The following is a 25,187-nucleotide window of genomic DNA, read 5'->3' on the forward strand; positions in this document are numbered from 1 at the left end:
CATGTATAGGGATCGCATACTCCATGGTCTTTACAAGTACCCAAAGCCAAAATCCTAAAGGGGTAAGTTCAGGCGAAGAGCCAGGCCAAGGTACTGGCCTTCTCCGATCAATCCATCGCTCATGGAATACCCGTGTTAGGTGTCGCCTAACCCTAGGATGAAAACGGGCCCGTGCCAACAAGCTAGTAGGATTACTACCAATGAAAGTAACGACACTGCGTAAATTATTGAAACATAGTGATCAGTGATAGAAGTGGTAGCGGACCATAATCGCGAAGATATTGGGTTTGCGACAAATGTTTATGGGAACTGCTTTCCCTTGTATCCTTCGTGCTACCTTCTCTATAAATATTGGAACATTGTGTATTAAAAAAATAGAAATTTGTGTGCCCCCTTCATATCTCTGCCTTGTGTCACCTTTTTATGTCGGATGGAAAGTGGGTCCTGTTCAATTTCATTTGGTGTATCTGCTTTCTTGAACGTCATGAAAGAACGGTTTGAAATCACGGCTTGAGGCTCAGTATTTAAGTTCTGCGATATCCGAGTGAATGTTTATAGTTGCTTGTGTAGAGGACACTGCCATCATTCACTGCGTAGGTCTAATGGATCAAATTTTTGACTGCTGCCACGATGGATCACGCTACCAATAATATGTAATTTCAATACGCAGTGAATTTACTAATTTCAAAGTATTCATAGACTGGCAAGGAAACAGTTTTGGCTGTATAACACTGTTTGCAATGAAACTTACTGGGTCGGTCTGAGTGAGTGGCCCAGACGGTTGAGAAGCTGGCCTTCTGACCCCAACTTGGCAGGTTCGATCCTGGCTCAGATCGGTGGTATTTGAAGATGCTCAAATACGTCATCCTCGTGTCGGTAGATTTACTGGCACGTAGGAGAAGTCCTACGGGACAAAATTGCGGTACTCGGTGTCTCTGAAAACCGTCACAAAGTAGCTAGTGGGACGTAAGAGAGTTACGTTATTGTTGAAACAGTGGGATCATCAATTAATACATCCAACTTAATGTTGATAATAATCTGCCATAAAAACATATTTAAATACTTGAAAGATAGTACAGTTTTACTGCATTAAATGAGACGTGGTGTAACGTGAAGCGGCTATTTCACAATTAGGCTTAGTGTACGCTATCACGATTGCACAATTCAGAATTTGTTTTACAATTATATCGTGCACAGTCCGTACACTCATAGCGATCTTCGTTCACTGACCCTCGTCGCTCATTTACACTGTCCCTCACTCACCGCCAGTTCACACACACAACACAATACAAACAGTCTTCACTGCACACCGACTGACCCAGTCCTCCATGGCTGCACTCACTCCACTCAACTTCTGGTAGAACTGCACCGCCTCAATAGCTAGCGGAATTGAACGACTGAAGCTCGACCGGCCTGACTTAAATAGGGAGGCCGGCCCTTCCAGATACTTCACGAAAGGAGAAGACTCCAGAATCCTCTGAAATCAAAAATCTCTGGGTTCCCCTTCCAGTCCTTTCTCGCACGTCAGGGAAGCTTGCAGTGGGATAAAGGAGTGCTGGCAAAAGCTTGTTCCTCTATATGTCCCAAATGTTAATCAATGAGATGAAGAATTGATTACTGCAGTTATATCATGTAATATTCTTGCATTCTGTTTATTTTATGTATTTTAAAATTAAGGATTTTTTTATTATTAATATTATCACTATCGTCATTGTTAAAATAATATGGCCTCGGATACCTTTTGCGAAAATTTTACTTTGACGCCATCTGGATGTCTGCTCGTCAATTTCGACGTTCTATTTTACTCTAGACCTACAATACGGCAGAGTAAACCGAAGCTCTCTTGGGTGTCCTGGTTCAATCCTTTCTGGTTGCTGCAGCGGCGAACGGGCGAAGCCCTAACTCAGCTGCGTCACTCGCGGCTGGAGCCAAACATTCTTGATCTTCCCAAGGCCTTACAAATGACGCAAATCGTTGAAGAAGGAATAAAAACCTAAAATTTTATATATTCGTATACAGTTTGTATAGCAAATTAGTTTCACAGGAAATGAAATTTCGTCCGTATTTTAAAAATCTCCTCTTTCTTATAAAGTATATATAAATTTAAGATAGAACTATTAATGGGCATCTGCCTCTTTTGATGTAGTGGTTAGCACGATTAGCTGCCACCTCTGGAGGCCTAGGTTCGATTCCAGGCTCTGCCACGAAATTTGAAAAGTGGTACGGGAGCTTGAACGGGTCCACTTAGCCTCGGGAGGTTAATTGAGTAGAGGTGGGTTCGATTCCCATCTCAGTCATCCTCAAAGTGGTTTTCCATGGTTTCCCACTTTTCCTCCAGGCACATGCCGGGATGGTAGCTAACTTACGGCCACGGACGCTTCCTTCCTTCTTTCTTCCTTGCCTGTCCATTACAATGTTCCCAACCCTCCGTCCCCTGTTCATCATAGCCGGTGAGGCCGCCTGGGCGAGGTACTGGTCCTCCTCCACAATTTATATCCCAGACGCACTGCCCTTGAGGCTGAGTCCGAGGGAAAAAACGACCATAAAATTACTTCTAACGTGTAAATAAAGGGTTTATAGACCCATGTCTATAATGTACTCTTTTATTCTACGTGTGAGTGATGTATCCTGAAAAATTGGCTGTGCGTTAAATTTACACTCTGTATAACCCAACCAACTTTATAAATACAACAGTCTTCGACAGTAGAAATTATTATCTATAAAGTAATTGTAAATTATAAATGGACTATTAGTGTATCTTATGAATAAAAGTTACACTTTTTTTAATTTTTTTTATTTTTTATTTTTTTTGCTATTTGCTTTACGTCGCACCGACACAGATAGGTTGTATGGCGACGATGGAACAGGAAAAGCCTAGAAGCCGGAAGGAAGCGGCCGTGGTCTTAATTAAGGTACAGCCTCAGCATTTGCCTGGTGTGAAAATGGGAAACCACGGAAAACCATCTTCAAGGCTGCCTACAGTAGGGTTAGAACCCACTATCTCCCGGATGTGAGTTCACAGCTGCGCGCTCCTAACCGCACGGGCGACTCGCCCGGTAAAAGTTACACTTTACAGGCTTTATATGTCTGTGGGTCTGCGTACGCTTGAGAAAGCTGTATACAACTGTCCAAAACGATTCAGCATCAACAGCGTCATATTCCTTCACTCCGTACGAGCAGGACACGGTGTTTTAGCACACGGGGATCTTCAACTTAGTGTATCGGTGGAATGAGTGCCTAAGTGCTCACAGTGGTTATACCTGATTGTAATCCAGACACTGTGGTTAGCCGGTTCGAGTCCCGTTCAAAGATAATATTTTCACCAATACAATATTTCGGGCCGATGACCTTAGATGTTAGACACCTTTAAACAACAATCATCATCATCATCATGTTGTCCGGCAGGGTAGGGGAGGTGGTGTTAAAAAATTTATAATCACTAGAATGCATGCCAAAAGCCTGGATTAAATTGAAAACCTCTCCGCGACATGCACGGTAATTTTTGACAGACGTGCTGCCCCACACACATGCCGTGCGCTTTAACGATCATGGACATCAGGCTTATCGATAGAGATAACCCCAAGAACGGAAAAAATATAATTCACTCATTTCACTGAAAGATACAACTTTTTACTGAATAGTTCACCATTGCAATGTTCTTGTAACCTATTACTGGTACCAGTGTAATTCTGTCAAATATTCCTGTGGAAGGCAACATAAGCCAGGATTGCGCAGTTCAACATCATGACGATAGATAGAGCTGTGCACCTACGTCATCATGGTGAATATGCGGCAACGACTTCGCTGATAGAAACGTATTTTTATTTTAAAAGTACAAAAATCGTGGTCATGAGTGGTTCATTGTATTGTTCCTTGTAATGAACACATAACACTCTATAATTGCTACCAATTTCAGCTGTTCAGACCTTCTCGTTTTCCCAATATCGCTGTGAGTGGCAGACAGCATTAGGGATTTTATGTATATAGATGTGTTCGCACCAGTCATGGCAGAGCAGAGGCTTTGCTACGAAAAGTAAAGCCAGTTTCTGGAGGAACAAAATCCTCACACACTTTCATCTGCAACCTGAGTAAACCTCAGAGTAACATGCTTCTCCAGAAATTAAAATCTCGTATCTAATTTTATGACTTCCTGGCGGGGAAATAATCACACTTTGACCTCTTCGAATCAGGCAGCCCCTAAACAACCAAACCCGTGTCAGATAAAGCCTAGTTGGGCTCAGATGGTACGAAGTTTGATTGGCTCGGTTCCCGATTTTTCACATTTTTGGTCTTCTTGTGGGTCACTCTAAGTCTCCTTCTTCTTCTACTACTTCTACTTCTTCTGTAGCCGTCTCCTCACTGAAGGTTGGCGACCACCATGGAGAGTGTCCCGTATTAGCGATGCCGAATCGTACATGTAGAAGCACTGTGGGAATTTCCACACCCACAATAAATCTCTGCTAACATCCACATGTCCCTCATAAGGTAAGTTATGTCAGGTTATATTTCTCATTTCGGAATATATTACCAAAATAAGCTGCTTTCTTGCATGTGGCGAAGGTCAACACTACACATGATTTCCCGCCTCGACGCAGTACCACTTTGCTGGAGATGTGGTCTGCCCAGGGGATCATCAACATTCTGTGGAACATCCTCATTTCGAACGACTCGCAGTTGGTTCATTGAACAGTTAGGTCGTAAGTTCACCAAGAACTCCTCTCAGTTTTAACTTCTATGGTGACGGAGTGAAAGTGCCTCCTACGGATCATTGTCAGTGCCTATATGTTAAAAGATCTTCAATGAGGTAATCACATTGATGAGATTGTAAATGTAGGGCACACATACCTTTTATAGGTTGTCAGGGTATTAAGGGGTTGTTGTAAGACCCCAATTAGGGTATTGTTCCAGTGATGCCACGCTCACCATGACTACTTGATTCGAGAACTGGGAAAACCCCGAGGGAAAGCAGCAGGATTTATTGTGAGTGATTTCCGACAAAAAGGAAAATGTAGGAAACTTCGGTCTGGAAAGACTTGGGAGTAAGGAGACGAGCTGTTCGACTGAGCGGTATGTGTCGAGCTGTCAGTGGAGAGATGGCATGGAATGACATTAGTAGAAGAATAAATTTGAGTGGTGTCTTTAAAAGTAGGAAAGGTAAAGTTCGAGACAAATTTGGGCAAGTATTCGTTTATAGGAAGGGGAGTTCGGGATTGGAGTAACTTACCAAGGGAGATGTGCAATGAATTTCCAAATTCTTTGCAATCATTTACGAGAAGGCTACGAAAACAACAGATCGGGAAACTGCCACCTGGACAACTGCCCTAAATGCATACCAGGATTGATTGATTGATTGATTGATTGATTGATTGATTGATTGATTGATTGATTGATTGATTGATTGATTGATTGATTGATTGATTGATTGATTGATTGATTGATTGATTGATTGATTGATTGATTGATTGATTGATTGATTGATTGATTTAATAAAGAATCATTTATTGTCCACCCTTCGACGCCAATTATTTACCTTCCTACATCCTCATTAATTAGAATACAAGATACTTGAACTGTGACAATCTTACAGTGAACATACCGTCCTCTATGACAACGTAGGAGATTATCTGGCTTTTTGAAAAAGCAGTGTCATCTCCGTACAGGCCATGAAGGCCCTGGGTGGGGCTATCCATAACCTCCGCACTTGGTGGGTAGAGTAGTTAGCTCTATCCCGGCCGCCTTTGTCCCCAGGAATTAACCCGGTTGGTTTTTTGGTGTGGGATGAGTGAACCACGGGGCTATGTGCACCTCTGAAGTGGAAATATGATTTCTTAAATTTTTCCTCTTCTTGACGGGCAATCGAGCTCACGTCCTTCCAGGCGAACCGAACACGTCTCTACCACCTTGGCCAGGAATCCGGCATCTAATTAATTGTAAGTACGTTTTGAGCATGTTTTGTCATGTTTGTAATGTATGCGGTCATATGAATCCAGGTCCTACTTATGAAACTTATTAGGAACTGTTCTCTCCTATTTTAGGACCGATGACCTAGATTTTAGGCCCATTGAAACAACTATCACCGTGTCACACCCTGTTATAAGCAACATTCCCTCCTGAAATTTTGATCATCTAGCCGTGTTGGTGTACAGATCACTCACTGAGAGAACTCCCGAGTACCTGTTATCAAACTTTACATGCCTTTCCTATTTCACCAGCTTAATACACGCTCTGTTACTACCATTGCCTCAAGGGGCGAGTTGGTCGTGCGGTTAGGGGCGCGCAGCTGTGAGCTTGCATCCGGGAGATAGTGGGTTCGAACCCCACTGTCGGCAGCCCTGAATATGGTTTTCAGTGGTTTCCCTCCTTCACACCAGACAAATGCTGGGGCTGTACTTTAATTAAGGCCACGGTCGCTTCCTTCCCACTCCTACGCTTTTCCCATCCCATCGTCACAATAAGACCTATCTGTGCCGGTATGACATAAAACAAATTTTAAACAAAAACTACCCTTGACATTCCCTTTAGCAGGTCAGCAGCCTATAATCGCTCATTTATTGCGACGAGAACTAGGTTATCGAACTCTGTTCCAAATAACATCCGCAGCAGTAACTCACTAGAGTCTTTCAAGTCTTCCTGCAGAAAGTCCCGCATAGATGCATAAACCAATGGTGTGAATTTTGATGACTGAATGAGGTTAGTGTGTGTGTAATTTAGATCATTTTCATTAAATTAATTTAAACTTAATTTTTAATTAAATTTCATTTAGTAGTTTGACAAATGATGCGTACATATTGATATAATTATTATGTTGAATTTTTTGAATTGATAATACAAATTAGTGTATTTTAAAAGATTTAATAATCTCCACACTTTTTCTGTACAGTGTAAAAGTGTAAGAGAGGGTCATGAGTTTTAACTTCGCCACTATTAAGGACAAATAAAAAAATGAATTTCCTATTGCACGCAGTATCCGCGTATGCCTCCATGAACAAAAGGAAAATGGGAGTGTCTTCGTACAGCTCGAAGTAGTTCGGCTCATTCTTCAGGAATGTTATTTGTTCTAAACATCTCACGATAAATATTCGTCAATCCGAGCTTTCTCTACAGTTCAAAGAGAGCGCTCCCGCATCTTCTTTGAAGCGGGTTTGTGTTGCTCGCTAGCTGTCAGCCTGTTATGACATCAAAACTCTTCACGAAACTCGGGCAGTGTCTCTGCTATTTTCACCCGCCACCACCACCCTCTCGTACCAAAACATGGCCATGGAACTTTGCTCGCTCTGTTACAATAGTATCCTCGCTAAACTTGTGTTGTTCTGTCACGGCCGATGTAAGAACAAGTTTCTAAGATGGGGGTTATTTTTGTAAACTAGGAGAACCTCACTGAATAGTAACGAACATCTAGAGAAATGTTTAGCATTTACATTTCTATAACATCTCGAGTAAGTTACTGAGTTCAAGACAATTCATTCCACTCGGTAATAGCGAAAGCTTGTTCCTCTATGTTTCTAATATTAATGGACATTATATTCGCACTTCCTGAAAGTTAATAGGTTTTGTAATTTGGTGCTCACTTAGTTTATTAAAGGAGAGTAATGGTATACACCTTGTTTCGACCATTGAAAATGGTGGTTACAAATATTTCGTAAAGTATACCTCCTATAAAAATTATATGTGAGAGAAACGTGTCATCTTGTTTCGACCATTAGAATGATAGTTACTGCACACCCGTCCCCCGCCTACCCATAGAGTCGCCGGCAAAAAATCCACAGGGTCGTTATTTGGGTATGAATCAAATGGGCTTAAAAATATATAAATAACTTAGCGGCATAAAGGGTAGGAGAATACGGGTTTCATATAACTAAAATCGAATGAGAACAATATTTTAAATTTTAAAATCAAAGGGGAATATTATACTCCTGATTATGATGAAAAATTTCACGAAATTGAACTTTAGATACGTTGAACATTGTTCAAACTTTGGGAATAAGACCGAGTATAACCATTCAAGAAGAATCTATTTCATGACTTCACGTGTACAGAATATTCAATATTAATCATTTAGGCCACTCCCAATTTTACTGGGCAAACAAAACCATGATACTCAATTTTAAACAAATCTAAGTGACACCTGATCTAACATTAATAACTTTCCCACTGGAATAACCTTACGTAATATAACGTTAACAAATACAAACTTCAGATGCACTGGGTCCAAATCGAACCCCACCCATATATACATGAATCCGTCGCACCATTGGTTGAAACCAATCTCGACCCTGAATGGCATCACAATATAATTAAACACATATACACTCAAGAGAAAATAAATTGTATACACAACACAGATGAACGCTAACCACCAATCCGAACATTTGTGGGTCTGCCAGTTGCACACCCTGAGCAAAACCCAGTATCATCGATGTTTGCAGAGAGCCTGAAATTCCTACTACTAATTTTTAGATGCATGAAAACAATAAAGAAATAGGACTCGGGTTATTGATTTCTGACATTTTATTTAAGTCGGCTGAGGAAGTGAATGAATTAGCACTCCACACAGGAACAATACTAGAAACCTCTTACATATCCCAATACGGACAACGATTTCACGGTGTGGGGTTGCAGGCACACAAAAATACAAAAAGCACATTCTTAGAGACAAGGCTCCGTTCACTCACCCTCTCAGCCGTAGCGTGTCAAACGGGAGATAACTTTACGCTGTCAAGCAAAGACCAATTCGTCCTTTTAAATATCACTTTCAACCATCAATTCGTTTCATATACTAAAACAATCATTTCAGCGAGGTGATTCATAGTTCATTTCTTATTTCTCATTTCAAAAAGCCTTCACATGTATCCACCCACAATCTGACTTCAAAAACTCGCACCGTGAGTCCTGAATTTAATTCCATTCTAGCATCGTCACCTGACACAATTTTCAGCAGATTATTTCCTTTCCTCCACACACACTTTCACACAGCTGGCCCGATAGTAACCCAGCAGACACAGAAAACTAAATAACAAAACATTGGCTTCGATCATTATTATTAATAATAATCTTTAAAAAATTAGCCTAGTCTCTACCTGATGTGACTACGTGTTTTATATGTGCATGGTCATTAATGGCTTACTAGCTTCATGACGATAAAAACTCACACGTTAATTACAAACAAGCACAATATTGTAACTCCACACAACTCAAAGTGCAATTTTTTTTTTGCTAGGGGCTTTACGTCGCACCGACACAGATAGGTCTTATGGCGACGATGGGATAGGAAAGGCCTAGGAGTTGGAAGGAAGCGGCCGTGGCCTTAATTAAGGTACAGCCCCAGTATTTGCCTGGTGTGAAAATGGGAAACCACGGAAAACCATTTTCAGGGCTGCCGATAGTGCAATTAAGGTCGTAATATTATCGGAAGCGCGCGTTATAGTCGTTCACAATTTTAAAAATGGGACCTAGCTGTACATTTCATTGGAGACGGTCACTTTGGCTCTCTGGGTGACTCACTGCTACACTTTTTCTCTTACACAAGGTGATCTACACTAATATTACTTGGCATTCATGATAGGTCAGCCGGTTGAGTACCAGCTGTACTTGGCATTCATGATAGGTCAGCCGGTTGAGTACCAGCTGCCTTACACGATCAGTCCCAAGGACTAGTGATACTCACCATTATATCCAAATAATTACACAGAAAGGTAACCCCAAGATATACTAGCAGTATTCACCAAATTAAAGGAAAAAGGAGAAACCTTCCCACAAACAAAGTTTCCCATATCTACAAATTACATACTCAACCAGAATGATACTTCTCTTTTCTTATGCAACGATCAATCCCTCATAAATTAGGAGGTGTAATTGTATAGTAATATCTATTGATATTCTCCTTATTCTCCCTTTTACCGCTAACAACAAATTCCTTGGAATTCAATTTTATCCTATCAACCAAACACTATTTTGATCTATAGTATTTATCTTCAGGAGCATACACGGTTACCAAGGTTAATTTCCCTCTCTCTATCTTTAATCTTCAATAACTTTAAAATTATCAGTGCCTCCTAAAAATTCACAGCAACTCTTTTAGTCATTTCAAATGAGTTTTCCAAGTTTCATTTAGATTTGATGCAATTTCTAGAAGATATGTGCAATAAAACATATGACTATAGATGGGAATTTCAGGCACGAATGGGTTAGAATGGAAACGTACTTGAACCAGGCGCAAGTGTAATCTATCCGTTCTACAGTTATGTCGCAGAGTTGAATATATATTTTAGGGGTAAAAGCTTACCTCTCCCCTTAACCATTACTTTGTCCTGTTTGATATAAAAATCAAGAATCATGTTAATATTTAGAAAGTATGGACAAAAAGACTGTGTTTGTATATAAGTGATTAGTGGAAAACCCCTTTCATTTACCGAGGTTGACCACAGAGCGAGCTCAGGTGTACCGTGCACAGTAGCTCATTCGTCCTGAGCAAGAAAGAAAGAATGTGTTTTTAAATGTACATCCCATCCATCAATCTGTCAGCTCCTTCTACTCTTGTGTTTTTCTGGCACAGTTCTAGGATATTCCGTACTTGTCCACACCTGTATCTCGTTAAAAACTTCAGTGGGCGTTTCTTATAACACGTGTGATTTTATGCACATTCAACATTGGATCGTGTTCTAGGTTTCACGGCAGCGTAATGTAACCTCATTTATTTCCTTTCCTTCCTTCCTTCCTTCCTTCCTTCCTTCCTTCCTTCCTTCCTTCCTTCCTTCCTTCCTTCCTTCCTTCGTTCATTGAAGTTAAAACCAGAAGACATAGTGCACTGTAAACACTACATCTCGCCAGCAAAGGTATAAAGAAACTTGTATCAGGTTGTTAATGCTGCAATGTCGAATTTGGTAGAGAAATTTCAGGCCGTGGGAACTCTATGAGAAAGAACATATATTAATCAAAATACTGTAGGTACCATTAGATCCGACTCATTGGCTGAAGTCTTCTGTTCAGAGGGCTTCCGGGTTCGATTTCCAGCCGGGTCGGAGATTTTAATCACGTCTTATTAATTATTTTGGATCACGGACTGGGTGTTTGTTCCAACACTATCCTCTTCGTATTCAGACAGCACAGCACACTACCAACCAATACAGGAACATGTAATAGTGATTACGTCCCTGCACATTGGTTTGGCGTCGGGAAGGGCATCCGGCCGTATCACAGGGCTAAATCCACGTGTGCGACAGATTTTGCACCCGCGACATCACAGGTGTGGGAAAAGTGGTAGTAAGAAAAAGAATAAGATTGCAGGCACCATTCGATACAATAATAATAATAATAATAATAATAATAATAATAATAATAATAATAATAATAATAATAATAATAATAATAAAATTTACGGTTTTCTGAGACGCTGAGGTGCCGAATTTTACCCACAGGATTTCTTTTACGTGCCAATAAATTTACTGATACGAGGCTGACGAATTTTAGGACCTTCAAATACCACTGGACTGAGCCAGGATCGAACTTTCTAGATTGGGGTGCAAAATGCTTGCACTTCAACCATCCGAGCCACTAATCCCGGCACTATATATACTTCCTTCTTGTAATCGTTATTTCATACTCCAAGTGTAAGACCGTGTGTACACCTTGTACGAGTACATTTGTAAAATCCAAAAAAGAACAATCTTTATAAGAAATACCTCGTAAAATGTTGTACATCACGAAAGTGATCATTTTGTTCCGACACTATAGTTATCCGATTTGAGTCCCGATGGTCGGGAAAAAAATCCCATCAGGATGTTGTCCGGTTGGGTAGGAGAGGTGGTGGTATGAAATTTCTGATCACTAGATTGCGTGTCAAAAAGCCTGGAATCAATTCCAAACCTACTAAGTTTGGGTCACATTAGATAGGAGAAAATTGTGCTAAAGAGATGCAAGAGATGCTGGTATAAGTCTGGCTCACTTGGCGGAAAAACAATTCTCGTAGGTGTTGTTGACTGCTGTTTTTAAACTTGAGTCTTTTGAAAGTGGTCCAAATCTTCTTGTGAATATGAGCATATATCCGGTCGCTTGCATGCGTTTCGTAGAAATCCGACTCTCTGGGCCTAAGAATGTTCTCAATGGCGTTTACCATGGTTTACTGTTCAATTGTTTCCCAACCAGAAGGTGATCCATATGCTTTAGGCACATATATACACTGTTTAATGCATTAAGTTGCTCCTGTAATGAAAATGAAAAACCACACGCTGTAAAAAGTTTCAGCCGCGTCAGGAATATAGTGAATGAAAGCCCCATCTAGTGGCGAGGATAGGAATTGTGCCGGCCGCTGAAGCCTGTTTCACTGCTCTGGGGCAATGATTAAGGACTGATAGATGGAATGATACTGAAGGCTGTTACTGGAATGAAAGATGACAGGGAAAATCGGAGTACCCGGAGAACACCCTGTCTCGTATCTGCTTTGTCCAGCACAAATCTCACATGTAGTGATCGCGATTTGAACCACGAAACCCAGCAATGTGTAGGCGGCGCACTACCGCCTGAGCCACGGGGGCACTTTGCGTCTGTAATAAACACAGGAATTTGTTGCTATCAATCGAAAATTAAGCCAAGGTCAACGTGATTTTGTGCTACAATATTGGTGGAATCACAGTAAAGCACAGTATAACCGCCGTCACGTCAAGCGTTTTGAGGAAACAGGTTACGTCATTGGATATATTATGAACGAGATGCCCACACATTGTTAAAACGCAAGAGACATGGCTTTATGTGAGATCAAGTATGAAAACTGTGAATTGCATTATTTAATTTTCGTTGAGAAACCAACGTTCACCCCATCCTGTCTTTATATATATATATATATGTGTGTGTGTGTGTGTGTGTGTGTGTAGGAAGAGGGAGTTGAAGTTGAATTTCTCACATTGTATTCGTCATCGGTACAATTGATCACTTATAATTTTTAACCCGCGATCGGTCCCTGCGTTAGAAAAACTCGGAAAATTGTACACTTGTATTAGCAAAGTGCAGATAAAACTGCCCGTATTAACTAGCCGAGACATTTCTATGGTAATGTACTCCTTTCGGCCGTGCATGTAATTAGATACTTTGAAATATTTCAGCTGACTAATTTTTGTGCAAAGGATCATAGTGTTGTTGAACATTCACGGCTATATAGTTTAGATATTTTGTCTAAAATACTAATAATTATAAATTAAAATAGATGCTTCGCATGAGAGACTTGAAATATCTCTTTCAACAACCACGTGTGAGTTGAGTTGATCTGATATCGTGTATTCGTAACTAAATTAACTCAAAGCATTGAAGCCAAGGGTGAGAGAAAATCCTTCTGATTATACTAGGGCATTGTGATGACATATATAAGGTTATTTTTTTTTCTTTTCGGCAACAATCTGAACTCTAAATTTGTAAGAGACGGCTAAGTGGATAGAGCACTTCTTTAGGTGTTTTCGTTTAGTAATGAAGCTTGCTAGGTTCTAATCCCGGTTCAATAATTTATTAAGCTTTCTAAAATGCTTAGGTGGGAAACACTCGCGTCTTAGTGGACTTACTTACAATTTCAAGTATCGGCAATCCATTGGAGGATGGCATTCCGTTTCTCGGCACACCCTTAAAGACCAAACGGAACTGGTCGTGTCTTACAATGTTGTATTTTCTGGTTTGAATTTCGATTATTGCGAGAACGATTAAGTCTAATGCAATCCCAATCTAAACTAAAGTTTAAACTAAATTATCGGAGACTGGATCCCTCATCAATAATAATAATAATAATAATAATAATAATAATAATAATAATAATAATAATAATAATAATAATAATAATAATAATAATAATAATAATAATAATAATAATAATAATAATAATAATAATAATAATTGTACCGGGCGGTACACCTCTACACCGTTTATTTAAAAGTTGCGCCAGTTGAAACTCCTCTTCTGGAGGAAGGTTGAACTTTATCTATTCTATTAATTCTCTACTTTCTCAGAAGATGTCACCACGTGGAAAATTTTGAGTTTTTGAACTGTGTCACTTTTGATGTGTTTTTGTTTCGCTTGAAGTAAGAAGTGTGAACTTTCTCTTCTAGAGGACACTACTGAAGATCAACAATAGCGCACCCTAGTGCGGAGTCAAAGAACTATTTTGTTGGAGAAATTTGTATTTCAAAAGTTTGTTTCTTGTTAAATTTCTTTCTGTTATTGTTTAAGTTGGCTGTATACCCCTCTTTTTCCCCTTGTTTTAGATTTATCCAATCCCGAATTTCTTTTAGTAATTTCTGACCAATCTGGTGTATCTTCCCCCAACTTGTATCTGTTGCGGGGTCCTATCCAATAAAAACATTGTGGGCGGGTGTTTTCATTCCCCTAACGCCTAGAAACTTCCGCGAGAGTATTTAAACTGCTGATTTTGGGGTCTCCGGGCCACTTCTGTTCCATCTTTCAGTGTATTAAGTACATAGCAGGAGGCGGGAAGCGCCTCTTTCTTCTTCAGCCGTTCAACACCAGGTAATGGCCTATTAATAACTTCTTTTCTTGCTAGGTCGGCAGTTTAACACTCGCGGCGGGTTCGAAGCATTTCCATCATGTAACCTTTTCCTAAAATGTAATTACTCTTTTCATCTTTTTCTTGTAAAGCTACATATTGGGATAGAGAGTGCTAACCCTCTCGAGCTCCCACTCACATTTGTTTTGAGGTGAACTTATTTTCTCAAACTATTCTTCGTTTATGTAATGTAAAGTGTTCTTCTCTAAGTCACCTCTGTAGTATGGGATTAGCCCTTGCGTTAGCGGCCCAGAGCCAGATTAGGTTTTAAAAACAAAGTGTATTAGGAGTGCAAGTTCGCCTCCTCTCAAATTGTTATTTTAGAGGTCATGTAATCAACCTTCTTTTCATGTAATAGACCTCCGTAGGTTGGGTATTTTACCCCTGTGAATACGTCCTTAGAGGACAGCTTGAAGGTAGAGTTTGGTGTGGCCTTGTGATAGGCTTACAATTTTGAGAGCGGATCGCTCTTTGAAAATTGTTTCTGTATGCCTCGTGCAGGCTTTATGTGTAATGTTTGGAGCCAGTGCTCCTGGGCATGAATGGGGTTTTCTGCCCCTTGGCTAGAATTTTTTTTGGAGTAAGGCGGGGCTGATTGCCCAAGAGTTATGAAGTAAGGGCACTGAGCCCGAATCCAGTAATATTGTACCTACATTTTTGCTACTCTGTACCTGTTATGATTGTTATCTCTTGTTTTTGAAAAGAAAATATAACCTAGTTAAATTTTAAATTAATTTTACATTGCACGTTAATTTCGTAGCTTGAAACCCATTCACACCCGCACCTTCTTTCACCTCTACCTACCACGGATATCTCCGTAACAAGTGGTAGCAGAGCGTGGTTGAATGGGTCTCAATTTAGCCCCTTTTGACGGCTAAACATTGCTTTAATTCGAACTCTAACAATTTTCTCAGTTGCTGGAATTTTTTGAGTTTTTTTTTATTGTTCTGTCATCATGTCCGGCCCTCGCGATGTTCTCCTCCTTAACTATTTGCGCAAAGAGGAGTTGATATACGAGTTAACTATCAGAAACGTTCAATCTGGAGGCACGGTTGCAATAGACACTAACAAGCTTAGAGTGTCCCTTGATTTGCCCATTTCCATCCCCAATTTGGGAGAGAAAGAAATTGACGACTCTCTTTCCACGATCACGGAGAATATTACTGGGCTAGCTTCCGTAGTTAGTTTTTTTGATGAAAATGATCCGTCTCCTAACCAAATTAAACGTGTGCAAGGCAGATTATATCACTTTTCAAATAGAGTTAATGATCTGTTGTCTCTGAAGGTGAATGACGTTCAGAGGAAGCAAGCTAATACGCTCCTTGAAACTATCTCTGAATTGTCTAGTAAAGTCACTCAATTGTTAACTGGGGAAGTTCCTCCCAAATCTGATCAGCCCACCATAGTGAATGTAAGTAGTGAGGAAGAACCTGCTAAGGGAGAAGGCAATAGGATAACCGTTGCTGCTCAAACTATCTCTGCCCCATTGGACAACGAGTCTGAACGCCGCACATCGTTGAACAATGTACGTGCTGAATTAACTTCCTTGCCATTGAAACCTTTACCTACTATGTCGCCCGGGTTTAGCAGCTTGCCTCATCCATTGGCAATGTTGCTCAGAGGTATATCCAAGTTTTCCGTTAATACCACCAGTGACGTAATTTCATTTTTAAGATTTCTAGTGGAATTTCAGGATCATGCCCTTGTGTTTTCTCTTTCCCCATGTCAAATTTTGCAAATTATCTATCCTTATGCTATTGGGGTTCTCTCAGATAAAATAGTAAGAGCCATAGCTGAACAGTCATCTATCGAAGATTTCCATGCACATCTGCTTGCAAATTTTATTCCTGCCCGCGCGAGGTCATCTCTTATTCAGAAATACTATTATCGGGTACAGCGCTTGGATGACAACCTGGCAGACTTCATCCAAGATATTAAGTTTTATACTAGGGTGTTTGCTCTCCACTTCCCTGAGGATCAGATCGTGCAAGCTATTATCGAAGGGATTTCACCACCCTACAGGTCATATTTGTGTTTCGCGGCGTGCCCGCAAACCTTCTCTGAACTGGAAGCATTAGCCGTCTCTGCGGAAGGAGTTAGGTATGCCGATTCCTTGCGTGTGGCAAAAGAACCCCCGCCTTCTTTTAGTAATACTCGGCTTCCACCTCGCCGATCAGTCACCCCTCGTAAATGTTATGCTTGCGGGTCGCCTGACCATCTGCGCAATAAGTGTCCTCTGATCAAGTCTAGTAGGGCAAATAATGGAGCTGGTTCATCACAAGGCTGTTTTAAGTGTGGGGCCTTCTCACATATCGCCAAAAATTGCCCAAACTCAAATAGCACCCCCTCCTGCTCAACTTCTGGTGCAAATTCCACCTATGCCAATAATAAAAAGTGACTAGTGGCATCGGCTGAGTCGACTAATCCATCTTCCCGAGACTCAGCCCCTAGTAAACAGGTTGTAAATGCAGAGAACAATCAGCCTTCAAATTCATCTTTTGAATGCCCTAAAGAATGTCTTAGGATTGCGGCGGATACCCCCGCACCTGTTCCTTTTCTTAAGATTGAGTTAAATAACGAGCCTATAACAGCTCTCTTAGATTCAGGCAGTGTTTGTTCGATTATTTCGGCTGAATGGTATTCTAAATTGAAATCTGTTTGTAAACTACCTGACCATGTCTCAGCTCTTATTCAATATGTTTCGGCTAATTCATCGCCATTAGAAATTCTAGGTTCCATACTGGTCAAAATTCGTATTTTTAAATTTACATGGAAAATCAAACTGTTTGTGGCTAAGCACTTGTCTTGCCCCATCATATTGGGAGCGGACTTCATTTCTCACACTGGTCTTGTGCTCGATCTCCAGAGTAGGTCGTGCACATTCAAATTTGCGTCCAATTGTAGAATTCCCTTGTTAAAGTGTAATTCTGTATCATGTTCATCTATTTCGCCTACCCAGGATGAGATGTTGTTAGACCTTAGACATCTACCTGAGGAGCAGGCTGATAGTATTCGGAAACTGTGTCAGTCGTTTCCCGAGGTGTTCTCTGATACTCTTGGTGTTACTGACCTTATTGAATACAAAATTGAGGTCACGGATTCGATTCCTGTCCGTTTTCCACCGTATAGGCTATCTCCACCTAAAATGAAGGCTCTGAAAGAAATCATCGATCAGATGTTGAAGGATGGTATTATTAGGCCCTCTAAGTCAGCGTATTCTTCGCCTATTTTTCTAGTCCCGAAACCCCAAGGAGGCTTCAGGCCTGTCATTGATTACAGGGCTCTCAATCGGAAGGTGGTGTTGCAATCTGTGCCCCTTCCCGACCTTCATTCTTGCTTTTCATGGTTTCGTAAGGCCAAGTTCTTCACCATCTTGGACTTGAATCAGGCCTATAATCAAATTCCCCTTGCCGAAGAGTCTAAACATCTTACAGCGTTTGCCACGGACTGGAACTTATACGAATACAACCGCGTGCCTTTCGGGCTCCCCACGGGGGCAGCTGTGCTCACTAGGCTACTAGATAGGGTCTTTTCCGACATCAAATTTGAGTACTTATATCACTACTTGGATGATGTCGTCGTATTTTCCGAGACTTTTGAAGAACATCTAGATCATCTGCGAGAAGTTCTGAATCGCCTTCGTAAGGCTGGGTTAACTGTCAAGTTGTCCAAGGTTGCCTTTGCTAAGCCCTCTATGTCATTCCTAGGGCATATTGTGTCACCCGATGGGGTAGCTGTCGATCATTCTAGAACACAGGCCATCCGTGATTTTAAACCTCCTAAGGACATCAAAGGTATCGCTAGATTCATTGGTATGGTGAATTTCTTCAGGAAGTTTATTCCTAACTTCGCTAATAGAGCGGTGCCCTTAAACCTTCTTCGTAGGAAAGGCATCAAATTCGAGTGGGGACCTTCTCAACAAGCCGCTTTCGAAGATCTTAAATTAGCTCTCTGTAATGCCCCTGTACTTGCTATGCCTGATTTCTCGAAGAAATTCATCGTCCAAACGGACGCGTCGTCGTCAGCTGTAGCTGCAGTCCTTCTTCAAGAGACTGAACTAGGGAGGCGTCCCATCGCCTATGCATCTAGGACTCTATCGGCTCAAGAAGCCAAGTATTCCATCTATGAGCTCGAAGGGTTGGCAGTCTTATTCGCCTTAGAAAAGTTCCGTCTCTATCTGGAACATGTCAAATTCGACCTGGAGACAGATAACCAAGCCTTAAGCTGGGTCTTAGGTAGACCGCGTCGTACTGGTCGTATAGCCCGTTGGGCCATCCGTATTTCCGCCTTCCAATTCGATGTCAGGCATATCAGAGGTACCGAAAATGTTGTGGCTGATGGACTCAGCCGTATGTTTTCAAACGAGGTCGAGACCCATGAACCGGTCGACAGTTCATCACCTTCCGAGTCCATACTATCCGAGGTTAATGCCATCCTAACCGATGCTCCCATGCTCTTTAGGGATATCGAGAAATACCAACGTGAAGATCCTACGCTGGCTCCGATAATGGAAACCCTTTCTTCTGGGGAACATGCTGTCCCTTATGTTCTGAGGAATGGTGTTCTATGTTGCCCTTCGAGGCATGATAAGTTGATGAAAGTTGTTGTTCCAGCGGTTCTTGTACCTATGATCTTCAAATACTATCATGAGACCCCATTGGGGGGGCATCTTGGAATCTTTAAAACTCGTGAAAAGATTCGTGAAATGTTCATATGGAAAGGTATGGACGGTGAAATTCGGGAACTCGTAAAAGCTTGTAAATCTTGTTTGATCAGTAAACCCACCATGTCCACTAAAGTAGGCCTTTTGTCTTCTCATCAAGCGTCGCGCCCCATGGAACGCCTGTATATTGATTATGTGGGACCCTTCCCCCAGTCAAAGGGCAATGCCAACAAGTTCATCTTTGTGTGTGTAGATGGTTTTACAAGATTTTCCTGGTTATTTCCGACTAAGCTGGCTACCGCTCAGTCAACCATTACTTGCTTAAATTCTATTTTTGCTTCTTTTGGTCCGTGTCAATATATTGTATCTGATAATGCTAAGGCGTTCACATCAAATTTATTTCGTAAATTCTGTTTTGACTTGTCCATCTCTCATGTAACTACTTCTGCTTATTACCCTCAACCATCTCTGGCTGAACGGGTTAACCGTAATCTCAGGTCCGCACTCATTGCCTATCATCATGAAGATCCTTCCAGGTGGGACACGTCCCTGCATTGGATAGCTTTTGCTTTGAATTCGGCGGTTCATGAATCTCACAAGTTTACTCCAGCTTCTTTGATGTTCAAGTTTGTTCCCAACTCGCCGCTCTCTAACCTCTGGTCTTTGAATGACATTCTACACGAGACAATAGATCCGGATAACATTAAAGATCTTTGGAAGAAGGCTAAAGCGAATCTTAAAGTGTCTCATGAAAAGGTTAGGGAAAGGTATGATCGTGGACGGAGACCCACCACTTTGAAGGTAGGTGACCAGGTTATGGTCAAAAATTTTGTTCCCGCGGTCAAGCTTGCCCCCAGATTTCATGGGCCTTGTATCATTCTCGATTTTCTTACGCCGGTTACCTTATTGCTAAGTAATCCAGCCACCGAGAGGATATTTAGAGTTCACCTGTCCCAGGTGAAACCGGTGTAATTTCTGTGTTAACTTGCTTCATATTATTTTGAAAGGATATGAAGGTTATATTTTTTTTTTGAGTTTCACTTTTAAGGCATTCTGCCCCTTCTGTAATATTTTGGTTTTAGATGTAAGCCTTGTGTAAAACCTGCCCCGACCCGTTAAACTGCCATCCTGTTCTTGCCACGGCCATTACCACGCTCCCGTCTCCTGCTCCACCTTACACTGTGGCTTCATAATAGTAAATGCCATGGATATCTACACGCCGCTGGCCCCTCAACCTCTCCACAAGCCTGTACCCTCAAAGAAGATGATAGTCCAACACAATTCTGCCGCCTAGCTTTAATGTTTCAGCGCCCCCGCAGCCGCGCAGCGCCGTGCAGCGACTGGGGAGGGGGATGGGCCCCCTCCTCTCCAGCGAGGACGACATGTGCACGGCGAGCCGGAGCTCTCCTCCCGGCCAAGGCTGATGTGCGGCGCACGACCTGCTACATGCCCGCAGCCTGTATCTGTTCACCGCGGGCGCGGCGTACTTCAACACCTCTGCTCCCCTCATAGTGCGGGCGAGCGGTATCTCAGGGTACTTGAGGGGTCCGAGCGGCCTCCGTTGGACGCAAGCTGCAACGGCCGGTCTGGCCATCCGACTCAATCTACATCAACTACATGGACAGTCACCATAAGCAATAACTACACTTGGGAATTCAACAACAATATTTGGTGGACATTGCAAAATTTTTCTTCACCTTTAAGTATTAAAAGTTTATCTTCAGAAATTCAAATTCTACAAACATAAAGACTTTCATTCACCTGCAACAACAACATTTTGAAACTGAATTAAGAAATCTTGTAAATGCTTCTGCTATCTATCTTCGTATCAACATCATTACTTGGACTTTGTTTCAAACTGATTTCATGTGTCACCCCTGGAGGAACTTTTGGGGGGGGAGGTCTGTACCGGGCGGTACACCTCTACACCGTTTATTTAAAAGTTGCGCCAGTTGAAACTCCTCTTCTGGAGGAAGGTTGAACTTTATCTATTCTATTAATTCTCTACTTTCTCAGAAGATGTCACCACGTGGAATATTTTGAGTTTTTGAACTGTGTCACTTTTGATGTGTTTTTGTTTCGCTTGAAGTAAGAAGTGTGAACTTTCTCTTCTAGAGGACACTACTGAAGATCAACAATAGCGCACCCTAGTGCGGAGTCAAAGAACTATTTTGTTGGAGAAATTTGTATTTCAAAAGTTTGTTTCTTGTTAAATTTCTTTCTGTTATTGTTTAAGTTGGCTGTATACCCCTCTTTTTCCCCTTGTTTTAGATTTATCCAATCCCGAATTTCTTTTAGTAATTTCTGACCAATCTGGTGTATCTTCCCCCAACTTGTATCTGTTGCGGGGTCCTATCCAATAAAAACATTGTGGGCGGGTGTTTTCATTCCCCTAACGCCTAGAAACTTCCGCGAGAGTATTTAAACTGCTGATTTTGGGGTCTCCGGGCCACTTCTGTTCCATCTTTCAGTGTATTAAGTACATAGCAGGAGGCGGGAAGCGCCTCTTTCTTCTTCAGCCGTTCAACACCAGGTAATGGCCTATTAATAACTTCTTTTCTTGCTAGGTCGGCAGTTTAACACTCGCGGCGGGTTCGAAGCATTTCCATCATGTAACCTTTTCCTAAAATGTAATTACTCTTTTCATCTTTTTCTTGTAAAGCTACATATTGGGATAGAGAGTGCTAACCCTCTCGAGCTCCCACTCACATTTGTTTTGAGGTGAACTTATTTTCTCAAACTATTCTTCGTTTATGTAATGTAAAGTGTTCTTCTCTAAGTCACCTCTGTAGTATGGGATTAGCCCTTGCGTTAGCGGCCCAGAGCCAGATTAGGTTTTAAAAACAAAGTGTATTAGGAGTGCAAGTTCGCCTCCTCTCAAATTGTTATTTTAGAGGTCATGTAATCAACCTTCTTTTCATGTAATAGACCTCCGTAGGTTGGGTATTTTACCCCTGTGAATACGTCCTTAGAGGACAGCTTGAAGGTAGAGTTTGGTGTGGCCTTGTGATAGGCTTACAATTTTGAGAGCGGATCGCTCTTTGAAAATTGTTTCTGTATGCCTCGTGCAGGCTTTATGTGTAATGTTTGGAGCCAGTGCTCCTGGGCATGAATGGGGTTTTCTGCCCCTTGGCTAGAATTTTTTTTTCTAGTAAGGCGGGGCTGATTGCCCAAGAGTTATGAAGTAAGGGCACTGAGCCCGAATCCAGTAATATTGTACCTACATTTTTGCTACTCTGTACCTGTTATGATTGTTATCTCTTGTTTTTGAAAAGAAAATATAACCTAGTTAAATTTTAAATTAATTTTACATTGCACGTTAATTTCGTAGCTTGAAACCCATTCACACCCGCACCTTCTTTCACCTCTACCTACCACGGATATCTCCGTAACAATAATAATAATAATAATAATAATAATAATGAGTTCGTAATTGAACACAACATTGGTTCTTATATAAGTTATTGTTTTTTTCATTTCAGTGGCACCCTTGAGTCCCCGAGTGGAATACAACTCGAGTCAGGTGTTACCAGGGCACAATCTGACCGCTCCAATCGGTGAGAAGGCCAGCATCAAGTGTATCAGTCGACTTGGCAACCCGCCTGCCCGGCTCAAGTGGTTTGTAGGTGAGTAAGCTACGAGTACAATTAAGGTACCATTTAGCTATCTTTCGTGTACATAGGTGGACGAGATCCTGGTCACAGAACCTCCGGCAGTATATCCTCTTAAGACAACAATCCCTACGACCTCTTCCAGTGGCATAACATCTACGACATGGCAGCTCTTGTTGATTACCAGTGGCGAGCTTTGGTAGCCTTGTATCTCTGCATTCCGGAGGCAGACGAGTTGATCTCCACCCTCGGCTGTCCTAAGAATGGTTTTCTGTTGTTTTCCCTTCTACTCCACTAAGGCAAATGCCGGGACAGATCCTAATTTAGGCCACATCCTCAACTTCTCCGAAAATCACTCCACTGCCACAATCTGCATGGCCCGAAGGACGTCGTTACCGCCGCAGTACCCTGTCCCGGTAAGAAATGAAAACTTCTCCGTACCCCCGTATCCCCCCCCGCCAAAGTGTAGCCTAATTGTTAGTACTATTAATTTCGGTCTTCGGAGGCCAGGATTCGATTCCAAGTACTGTTACGGATTTAAGAATCGCTGGAGGGCTGGTATACGGTTAAAATGGTACATGTTGTCACCTCCACTGCGGCGGGGGGGGGGGCGCTTGCCTGAAAAGATCAGCACCACCTCGGAACGAGCACATGAGTTTATTTTGCCACTCCTCGGTGAGAGGAGTTCCTTAGAAGAAAAGGAAGAAAATGGCGATGTTCTTCAGATCAAATCCCACGCTAGATTTCACGAGTTCCTCTTTATTTATCTGAATATGATAACCACTTCATACCCAAGAAGGCTAGCAATCACTTTTTATTCTTAATACTTTCAACAATACTCGTATCGATGTTCATTTTTGTGTGTATACATTTCAATGTGTGGGTTACTGTAGAAACGTCCTAGTTCATGAACCACGGGCAACAGATAAATGGCCCAGTGAGTTAGTGCAAGAGAACATTCAAAATTTTACTGACAAGACAGTTAACTCTCTATGTATTGCAGCTTTTAACATTCTAATATATCACTCTTACGGTCGAGTGAAAATTAACAATTCAAATCCTGTATTCCGATATTTGCATTTCAAGTCTACGGCGTGGTTTCCTAAAACGTTATTGAGAAATTATTTTATACACCCTCTTATATTATTTCAGCATTTAAGAGCAGTTTAATTTCCTTCACGCGTAGTGGGAAAAATAATATAAATAATATGTAGTAATCTACCAGCTGTAATAATTTGTCTTAGATATTTAGTTTTAACCATATTATTTTCATTTACTTGTTGAAATTAAGGTAGAAAGTGTCTTAAGTGCAGTCTAGAATTATGGTGAAGTTCTTTCATTTGATACGGTAGAACTTTGCGTGTATTTTTTACTGTTGCTTACTTCTTGGGAATTCATTTCGATATTCAGTAATTAACGGTAGTTTTTATTTCTGTTAAGGCGTCGTAGGATGATAATAATATAAGACGCCGAATAAAAAATATAGTGTAGTTATTTCATTAGGATATTGCTTACTTTATTGTCGTTTGATCCTTGTGTAATATCCTGGACAATATATCTTTTCCTTGAATTTTTTTTTATTCACAGAATTCAAACAATGTACAAGATACGTTAGGTGTAGAAGAGGGATAGGAGGGAAAGGGGGGAAGTTGTAGAATACAGGTGCGTTAATGCTTTAAGGGGAATTAAATTGCTGGCAATGGGCTCTAGTCGGGCGCAGAATTCAGGACCAATATCGGTGAGAAATCGGCATGAGTAATTTGAGGTAGATCCGCAGAGGGAACATGAACAAAAGGAGGGGATAAGTATGGGTAAATGAAAAAGGCAGCAAAGAGAAATGTAGCAGATAGGAAAATGGAAGTAGAACAGGTTCATGGGAGGGAGAAAATGGAGGAGGATGTAGGCTCTACAGCCGTCAGGAAAGACATAGAACGTAAGGGGAGAAGGGGATCAAATGAGGCTTTGGTCATGGGGGACTTCCTAATTAGGCTTGTGGGGAAAGTGCAGTTTGTGCCTATTAATGTGAACAGAGATCCAATTTTATTTTTTAAATTATTTAACAAATCACAAAGGTTACATGTTATTAAATGATGTTTGATTTTTTGTATATGTCCGCCCTTGGCTTCAAAAAACATTTCCACTCATTTTGGCACAGAGTCAATGGGTTTGTTACATATTTACCGTATTTCTTAGCCACGAAACCACACTTTAACTACAGCACAAAACATATTTTCCTTGGAAAAGCACTCTATTTTCCTCATCCAATTCTTGATAAATGCCCAAAGATTTTTCTATGGAGTTCATGTCTGGTGAATTTCCAGGCCAGTCCAAACACTGGGAACCATTTTTCATCATAAAGTCTTTGAATTTTTTCAAT

The 25,187-nt window shown here is 41.2% G+C and overlaps 1 protein-coding gene across 1 annotated transcript in view; it reads left to right on the forward strand.

The window, feature by feature from the left end:
- LOC136877821 (kin of IRRE-like protein 2) overlaps positions 1-25,187 on the forward strand; it is a 981,929-nt gene that overhangs the window by 455,969 nt on the left and 500,773 nt on the right. Inside the window, exon 4 of the mRNA XM_068228754.1 lies at positions 22,682-22,825. Within this exon, the coding sequence (XP_068084855.1) occupies positions 22,682-22,825 (144 nt within the window). The remainder of the gene's footprint in view (positions 1-22,681; positions 22,826-25,187) is intronic.

This window comes from Anabrus simplex, chromosome 7 (genome assembly GCF_040414725.1).
Source record: "Anabrus simplex isolate iqAnaSimp1 chromosome 7, ASM4041472v1, whole genome shotgun sequence".
In the NCBI taxonomy this organism is placed as follows: Eukaryota; Metazoa; Arthropoda; class Insecta; order Orthoptera; family Tettigoniidae; genus Anabrus; species Anabrus simplex.